Here is a 9,573-nt window from a genome sequence, read left to right on the forward strand (position 1 = left end):
CCACACAGTCGCTGCAGTGCTTTAATTGCGTCTCTCGCGAACAAGATAATTCAGTATACCGTGGTACCTCCAGCAGGTTTTCAGCTCTCACTTGCTTTCATGTTTCCACTTAGGATTGCTTGTCCCATCAGACCGGCTCTGGATCACAGAAAATGGGCCTACTTCTTTTTTTTTTTTTTTTTTTTTTTATAAACATTTTAAAAAATGTTTCTTTTATTTAACTGACAGTTTTTAACACTGTGCTGTCATCTTCCCAGAGATTTTAAAAAGGTATATTTTTCTTGAAATACTTTGAGAAATTTTCCGCAGTGAACTCGAAATACCAGTGACCAAAACCAGCAATAAGTTTCATGTTTAATAATTTTGTATGTAACATTAATGAACCGTTATCCATCAGCTCAGCTGTGCCAAGATACAGTACAACCACCTGCTTAATTTGCAGAAATACAGATTATACATTTATAGCAGTTTACTGCATAGTGTTGCATAACACAGACAGGCAGGGCACAGGCTACAGACCTCTCATTACCATGCTTACTCTTTGTGTTGTAGTAGCAGCAGGTGTCATTTCCTCCAAGTGCTGAGCTGGCTGATTCTACTGATTGTTTTGCCTGAATCATTTAAACTGCCGCTTGGTTTGTTACCATGAGCTGAAAAGCCATTAATGTACCCTGGACCCGTGGCTCTGGGGCAACCGGTAAATAGATTTATGTTCCTCATCATTGCTGGACTCTTGCCCTGTTGGGGGGTCAGTGACTCCTCAGGGGCTGCGGTCCAGTAGGTTTTTTGATCGTTCTTCATTGGTACCTGGTTTACACCTGAAACCCCATGGGAGGGTGCTCAGTGTTCCCGTAGTTACCTCAATATAGCAGTTCAGAGCTGAACGGATAAACAACAAAATGAGAGAAAAGGAGGCTGTTGTTAGAAAATTTTGTTTTGTTTATTTTAATAAATATTTATTTTTCCTTGTTAAAAAACATGGAAGAGCATAGGAAAGAGTGAAGTGTTACACATGGATACATTAGGGGAGTTTTTTCCTGGCTTGGCTGGACATTACTGCCCACACTTGAACAGAACTCCCCCCCGGTTCACCTGGGAATCGATGGTTGCGCCACACAGTTGTTTTTGAACCTTAGCAGTATTAGTGGAGGTCAAAAACAAACATTTCATTATTGATAAGTGCTGGTCTAGTGCAGGGTCATTGTGGTCCAGAGTCTATCCTGGAAGCATAGGGTGTGAGGGAGGTTATATCCCGGCTGGGGCACCAGTCCATCACAGGGTAATTACACACTCATTCAGTCACACACACACAAAATTGACAATTTAGAGCCACCAATTCACCTAAAACGTGTTTTTGGACTGTGGGAGGAAACCAGAGCACCTGGAAGAAACCCCCACAAACATATGGAGAACATGGAAACCACGCAGATTAAGATGAGTTCGAACCCACATCTGAACTTAGAGCCCAGGAGCGTGGGGCACCTGCTGTTCCACCCCTAAACAAGCAACTTGTTGCAAATGAAGCGGAATTTGTCAAAGTGATGCGGAAGTAAATGGAATTTTAAGTGTTTTCCACTGAATTTCCTTGTTCCTCGCTTCTCATTTGAATATGCGAGCCGCAGCGTGTGTTCTCATCTCACCATGTGCAGCTCAGTACGTTCAGTGTAATTTCATTCACAGACATAACTTGTGTCTCCTACGGAGAGAGCGGTTAAGGCATTGGGGAAGAAGAAGTCTGCTTTGCTGAGCAGCCTTAGGACTGCTCCTTGCCCCCATCGTCCTGAAGCTCAGGATGGGGCTGGGACACCCCCAGCTCGGGGCTGGCAGCCTTTCACAGAGGCTCCTCCCTCTTCGGCACGGACTCGGACACGTCCACCTTCTTCTTGGACACCATCATGGCCCTCTTGAGCTGCTCAAAGGACACGAACATGACCACGTTCCAGGAGCCCAGTCTCAGGAAGGAAGGAACAAAGCTGTGGAGCAGAACGGTCGAGACAAACAAATTCCGGTTACAAATTGGGTCTTAAGGGCGGAGCTTGTCTCTCGTTACGAACCAGACTTTGAGCCATTGCTTGGTTTCCTGCATGGCTGCCAACTTTTGCTAGGGCTCCCGAGGCGTCGGAACCCGGGCTGCACTGGTGTTCGTCGCACTGGTTCCGCATCACTCGGGGTCTCACGCTCACACTCACCCCTTGTAGAAAGCCGTGGGCCCCTCCTTGGTGAGCATGGTCCAGGCGCAGTTGATGGCGCTGGTGTACTGTCCCGGCGGGGAGTTCATGTACCTGGTCTTCACCACGTCCACCGGGGAAGCGATGACCGTGGTGCAGAACCCCGCCCCGAACGCGGACACAAAGTGGCACGGCAAGTTGTCTGCGGTCCAAGGGAAGTCCCGAAAGGTCACTTACGGAAAATCCACGCAGAAAATCCGCCCCACCCCTCATCCTATCGAGAAGTCTCGATCCCAGGACTATCGGTGCTGCTCACCTGTCAGCAGCTTGTGCTTCAGAATGGCCTCCTTGATGAGGTCGTAGGTGACCAGCTCTGTACAGTTAACCAGTGCGTTTCTGGTGATGTTGGGTAAAGTTCCTGATGGCGGAAAATACGTTAATAATTAATATTAATATCTTTAATGTTAATAATACAAGGCAGAAACATTTCCAAAGTCCTTAATTGTGTCGATTTTTGTGTCGATTATGATCAGCTAAAGTTTACTGATTGTAAAACTAGGACTAGTTCTTCTAGAGTGTCGGCTTCACTTTGGTACTTTGAAGCAACTGGAAAATTCTAGAAGGAACCAGAACATTCTAGAAAGCATCGGATCCGAAAGGGTACTGGAATATTCGGTGCTTGGAACCCGGTGCCAAAATTTGCAAATTTCAAGAATTCGGAATATTTTTCTAAAAACGGACATATCGTACAAAATAACACCAAAAGGATGTTTGATCTAACAAAACTTAATGGAAAATGCAAAGAAATCAACATTAAAATTACTGCTACATCATGTACTTCCGGCTGAAACGCTATTTTCGCGTGTCCTGATGCCCTTCGGATTTTGACGCTAGTCCCGGTTTGCTGCCTTCGAGGAACACCGACGACAAATGATATCTACAAGCGAGGCGTGCGGAGCTCACGGGCCGAGACCACGCACCTTTCCAGAGCCCCCTCAGGCCCTCGTCTCGGAAGATCTGCCTGTAGGCCTGCAGAGCGCCGCCGTACCTGCGCTCCACACCCGTGAGGTTCAGCTGGGCTTGGAAGCGCACCTTCACCACATCCGTGGGCTGGGCGACAGAAACCGCCATCGCACCCGTGGTGCAGCCCGCCAGGATTCGAACCGTGACCCCTGGGTCTGACCGTGAGCAGGAGACCCCGGGTTAGATTCACCTTCCGATGCGGGACGGAGAGCCGCCGACCGAGTCGCCGCCGTCCCGCCCCCCGGCGCGCTGCCGCCGCACCCCGTTCCACTCACTCTCTTTGCCTCTCGTGTAGAATTGCTTGACGTTGTCATAGAAACCGATGCGGATGGAGGCGAACGCCATCTGCCTGTGCAGGCCGGCCACGAGGCCGTTGTAGAGCGAGCGCGGCCCCTCCGTGCGCACCATGGTGCCGATGGTCCCCAGCACCCCTCGGTATCGGATGTTCTTGGCCGCTTCTACGGCCGCTTTCTCCCCCTGGATCTGCGGGTTGCGAACAAGCGGACACGGTAAAACAAGGTAAAGCAGCACGTCGCGGAATCCGGAGAAACGATTTAAGTGTGGTGCGGACGACTATCGCTTCGTCTTTTTTCCCGATCGTCCCGCAGGAGGCCAGTACCTGCAGGCGGACTTTGGCCGTGTCCAGGGGGAAAGTCACCAGGTCGGCAATGCAGGCTGCGGTCCCCGCGCTGAGGACCTTCACCCCCAGCGGCGGGGGCACCTCTGAGGGCTTCAGTCCCACCATCCTGGCCTGCAGAGACACACACGCAGGGACTTATCACTCAGGTGACAGGTGCGCACAGTGACCTTCCGCGCATTCGGCGCCGATTCAGCGCGGCGCTCTAAGGTACAACGGCAGGGTTCTTCTGGAGAACCGCTTCGCAAACTTCGCTTTCATAACCGCCCCGCAGGTAACAGCTGAACTATCGCTCACACCCTCTCCGTCGCCACTTATTAACTCTCCATCCAGCTGCAACGTTAATACCGCTTTATCCTGCAAGTTAATGTATTGCAAAATGCACATTTTCATAACACGTAGAAGAGAAATTAAAAAAAAAATGCGATGCCGTTGCATGTGACTTGGACATTTTATCCGGATGGAACATATGATTAATTTAAAAGCATGACTAATTTTAAAAAACTTGGTTTGTGCACGATAGTAAATGGAGGAGAATGAGAATGAACCGTTACGCACTTCGTGAATCCAGCGAGGTTAATGTCCTTCTGGAGTCCGCAGGGCGTCTTCAGCACCCAGGCGCCGGTCCCCGGAGGCTCTACGGGAGGTGACAACGGCTCCCTGTCCCTTTTTGCGCCTTTTAACGTGCCTCTCTTATGACATTCAGAAGGAGGCGTAGCTTTGAACGGAACCAGGGGCAGCGACTCAAAGTCCATCCGCCGCCAACACATCAGTGAACCTTTAACCCCGTGAGGTGTTCTGACTGGATTTCGTGACCGTTGCAGTGTACATCGTGTCTCGAACCCAGATCCGCTGCACGGGTGGCTGCGCGTCGGTGTCGGAACAGCGTGCGTTACTCGTCGGTTTGATCCGCACCAGCCGTTACATCCTAGGATCGTGATCATCGGGGTTCTGACCAGCATCCAGCACGTTCTGTGCGGAGCGTCAAGCGTGATATCATAGGAGCCCGATACGAATATAGTTTAGTTTTAATTTCTCGACGGCTTTGGCCGCTTCAATGAGCTGCAGCCGTGTTTTCTTCACATGGTGCCATAATGCCGATGCCTGTCAAAGTCCCGCTTTAGTTATCGTTGTTGACCGAACGCCGTGCGACTTGGCCCGCCCCCCCGCTGATTGGACCGCGAAGAGGCACCGCCCCCCCAACACCCCCCCAACACCCCCCCTCGTGTTTGTGTGATGATGTCACGAAACCAATGTCTCAGCTGAAGTCCAAGGAGGGTCGTGACGCATGTGCACCGAGTTCGGCGACACGCCTCCTGCCCTTACGCAACGCCTCCGGCAAAACACACACGCTTGTGGACCGGGGATCATCCCGCTGACCTGCGCAGGATCCCTGCGTCCGGCCTGGACAGGAGCGGCGCCGTGTGGGCCCTGCGCTCTGGGGTTGGGTCTCGCTGCACCGGGGCCTCCCGTCACTCTGACCGGCCCGTCCGCAGGGACGGCACCGGGGCCCCTGGGGCCCTAGATAAAAATCAGTGCGGTTACACTCCCTCAGTCCCCTTGGATTCCCATCTCTAAATTACTAAAGGTACATATGCATAGATATTTGACAAAAATGGATTTTTTATTTTAGATATACATACAAACAGATCTCAGGGGAAAAGAAAATACAAATGTTATTTTTAATGCAATTATTTATGATGAGAGGGGGGCGCGGGGACGCGGTGGCTTGGACCGGGTCCTGTATCCTGTGGGTCTGCGGTTCAAGTCCCGCTTAGGGTGCTTTGCGACGGACTGGCGTCTCTTCCTGGGTGTGTCCCCTCCCCCTCCTGCCTTTCGCCCTGTGTTGCTGGGTTGGACTCCGCAACCCCGTATGGGACAAGCGGTTCGGAAACTCTGTGTGTGTGTGTTATTTATGATGTATGTTTATGTTATATATGCCAATAAAAAAATGTATACTCTGAAAACAACTAATTTTCATGACTGAACACAGATATATACCATACTCTACATATCATCTACCAGGGGGTCATTTTGTAGAAAATGACCCCGACAACATTTCAAAGACTCGGCTCGCCGATGCCTCGTAAATTGATGAAAAATAAATTAGAATTGGGGGTCATGGTAGCGCAGTGGGTTGGACCGGGTCCTGCTCTCCAGTGGGTCTGGGGTTCAAGTCCCAGTTAGGGTGCCTTGCGACGGACTGACGTCCCGTCCCGGGTGTGTCCCCTCCCTCTCCGGCCTTACGCCCTGCGTGCCGGGTTGGGCTCCGGTTCCCCGTGCCCCGTCTGGGGCGAGCAGGTTCGGGGGGGCCACCATTTCCGTACCCCTAGGCAATTACCCTCGTTATAAAAACGGCCCCACCCGCCAACACTCACAGTGGTCACCACACTGCTCCGTGCTCGTTCGCTCAGTCAGGAGATGCGAGGTGCAATATTAGCGAGTCCACTGCTTCATTCCTTATTCCCTGGACAAAAGAACCGCAACGTCCTAAATCCTCGAGTCGTAGCCATTCAGTTTTCTCCACTCCGGAGGAAATGCCTTTAAGCGTATCCCCAAAACTGTACGTGCTGCAATGCAATTCCTGATGCCCCTTACAGGGGACACGCTACACTTTTACATTGTGCCGTATGTTTGGGGGTACGGCTTCGAATAGTTCCTAGAAATTCTGTAAATATATCTAAAAACTTTTTTTTGTGTGTGTCTCCCATGGGCAACTCTGTAAGGTGGGCTCATCTACCTGCATATAGAGGGATCTTATTATGTAAGAGTGTTATGAGTATATGGATCTTATTATGGAAATATAGGTATTATGTGAGAGAAGTAGCACAACGCTTGCATTTATCAGACACTTTCCTCTCAAGTGATGTACAATTATTTACCATTTATACAGCTGGGTAGTTTCGGTAATCCGAGTATGTTTCTCAAGGGTACTACAGCCAGAAGCAAGAGTCAAACCTACAACCTTTGGGTCCAAAGGCAGCAGCTCTAACCACTATACTACTCAACGTCCCTTTTTGCTCATTCTTCGACCAGAACGTGACGTTCTTGCACTCACGTTCACTTGTCCCTCACAGAACACGGTCTCACACACGGAAACTTCACTGCGGTACTTTGTGAAAGTCGGTACCTTTAGGTACCTAACCTAACGGGTCTTTGGCTCCCTATATCAGGATTTTTATCCGTTATTTGTCATTTCTACCGATATATTACATTTGACTCGCACAGCTGCCCTGTTTCGAAATGCAAGTAAATGGGTAGAGTATTGGGTAATATCTGTTTTCACAAATATGATTAAATAAAGCAGTTGTAGACATTGTGTGTATTGGCGTTCTAGTGGTTTTCAGGTATCGCTGTGTCCGTGAGCCCGTTATTTCCCATCAGAAAGAGTAATCGGACCCCCTGTTGATCGACATGGTGATTTCACGCAAAGAATTAGGCCCATAAAGCGGAAGAGACCTGTGTACGATTTCACAGAAAGATCCAACAGAGCAGCCTCGATACCGTATTCCTGAAACACCTCTTTTACACCACATTTTACGGAAGGAAAAGTCCCGCAGTTCCACACGTACAACTACACGGCGGCCGATCGTCACAAACGCCACTTGAGACGGAGCATCTATGATTTATGCTGCTGTGTTAAACACGTCATCTGGTGATTTTCTCCCCCAGGTCGAACCGAGGCCCACTAATTACGTCTTTAACCTAGACGACGACGCCGAACTTTGACGAGTCGTCGTGCGTCACGTGGCCAGTGCACTGCTTCCATCATCAGCTCAGAGCCTGCAGTTTGCATTATTATTTCCGGGTAATATATAATCTATAACATCTCAATAATCTTATAACATCCCTGAGTGGTTCTCAGAAGTTGAGAAGACAGATGTAGGGCGATCATACCTCTAACAAACTTATCAACAGCTGTTACTATTTCAGCATTTGGAGAGATCAAACAGCACCATACCGAGTATGGATATTAATATTCCTCACACTCCCAGCACAGGATGTCAGAAACAGCGTGACTCTGGCTCCTCAAGTTACGAGCGGTCGAGATGGGAATGCAAAGATTTTTTCAGATTTGTTTTTCTGAAATGGCATTTGGCTTCTCCTCTATATTTTCTAATAATAATAATTTCTGTCTGCAGCGGCACGAATGCAACCAGCGCTCAGCGGCCGAGGTAACAGGCGGTGGCACGGCGAAATCAAACTGAATGGGAGTGCACTAGGGTCTCGCATTAGCTCACATCCAGTGTCAACACCTCCCGTCTGGCGTTGGCGTTTCTAGCAGCGACAGCAAAAGATGTGTACTGTTACCATGGCAACCAAAATAGAGGTAATGAGGACGGTTGACAGCGGCGACCGACAATGCACGTGTTTAAGGGATGAACCAGCAAATAATGGGAACTGAGCATGAGTTTTTTTTCAGATGTTTTTTTACTTTTAGAGCCTTTTTAGAAGTTATTGTCGCCAAAGATGAGATTTTTTGAGAAACCAGCCATGAATAAATGACGGGACGTTTGTATCAGTAAGCTATTGTTGAGTGACTTAGTGGTAAAAGTGACTTTGAAATTATGAACAAAATGAGTTATGAACACACTAGTTCCCTCTCTAGACTAGTTCCAATCGTGTTTGTAAGTTGAGGAGCCAGTGTGTCCATTGTGCTGACAGCTGTACGTAGACTTTCACTCCCAACATTATTTGCCAGGGTGTGGTAGATGCACACGATCGCGGAGCGCTATCAAAATACCATCACGAGATCAATCATTAACATCGATTGCAAAAAAGTATTACCCACATTTACAAGTATTTTAAAGATCAGTACGCTGGTTTCCTCCCAGAGCTCAGAGTCATACATTTCAGGTGATTCTAAAGTGGAGACTCTAAACTGCAGTGCGTGTGTGTGCGCGAGTGAATAAGTGCGATTGAGTGGTATCGCATCCACTGTGCACCCTGTCTTTCAACCTTTGTTTCCAGGATAGGCTCCAGACCACTGTGACCCTGCCCTGGACAAGCAGTTATCGATAACGGTTGGATGGATATTAGTAGGTAGACATGCAATATGGCCCTTTATGGCATCAAGAGGAGAGGGTACAAATGCAGGTCTCTGAGGGCACAGCTGTGAGAACTGCCCCCGGCAAGCATGACTTCTGATTGGTTGACCTGACACACACCCCCGGCTCTCCCATCTGTACAGGAGAACAACGGCCAAGCAGCATTTCGCTGAAGCGCTCAAAACGCCGTGACAAAGTCTCCTCTTTTACGCAAGACGGATGCTCTGCATGGCGTAATTTCAAAGGGTAATCAGAAGGATCCGCAGCGGAAAAACAACAGCCCTTTCGGATTCATCTCATCAAAAACACGGCTTCAAAAGCGGTGGCTCCATTTCTTTCTGAAAACGATGGAGCACAGAGGGCCGCTTTGACTAAACATTAAAAATAAGGATTCATTGCTGTTTATCCAGCTCTCACCGGTCGCTTGGGCGTTCCGGTGTGTGGGTGCACAGTGCTGCCCCCTGTGGTAGAAAACAACTGTGCAAGTGGTAAATCAGTGGAGTTCATTTACGTTTATTTGTTTCCATTATATGGGGGTGCGGTGGCGCAGTGGGTTGGACCACAGTCCTGCTCTCCGGTGGGTCTGGGGTTCGAGTCCCGCTTGGGGTGCCTTGCGACGGACTGGCGTCCCGTCCTGGGTGTGTCCCCTCCCCCTCCGGCCTTACGCCCTGTGTTGCCGGGTAGGCTCCGGTTCCCC

General features: G+C 49.5%; 1 protein-coding gene across 1 annotated transcript; it reads right to left on the bottom strand.

Moving 5' to 3' along the window:
• Nucleotides 1-1,355: 1,355 nt before the first annotated feature.
• On the bottom strand, nucleotides 1,356-4,577 carry ucp1 (uncoupling protein 1). Its single transcript, XM_018736082.2, has 7 exons — nucleotides 4,387-4,577; nucleotides 3,811-3,942; nucleotides 3,467-3,674; nucleotides 3,149-3,346; nucleotides 2,485-2,586; nucleotides 2,190-2,370; nucleotides 1,356-1,973 (listed from the first exon to the last, which is right to left on the bottom strand). Exons 2-7 carry the CDS (start codon nucleotides 3,934-3,936, stop codon nucleotides 1,832-1,834), a joined length of 957 nt encoding a protein of 318 aa, XP_018591598.1. The 5' UTR covers nucleotides 3,937-3,942; nucleotides 4,387-4,577; the 3' UTR covers nucleotides 1,356-1,831.
• Between the last annotated feature and the right edge of the window lie 4,996 nt (nucleotides 4,578-9,573).

The sequence above is a fragment of the Scleropages formosus genome, chromosome 16 (genome assembly GCF_900964775.1).
Source record: "Scleropages formosus chromosome 16, fSclFor1.1, whole genome shotgun sequence".
In the NCBI taxonomy this organism is placed as follows: domain Eukaryota; kingdom Metazoa; phylum Chordata; class Actinopteri; order Osteoglossiformes; family Osteoglossidae; genus Scleropages; species Scleropages formosus.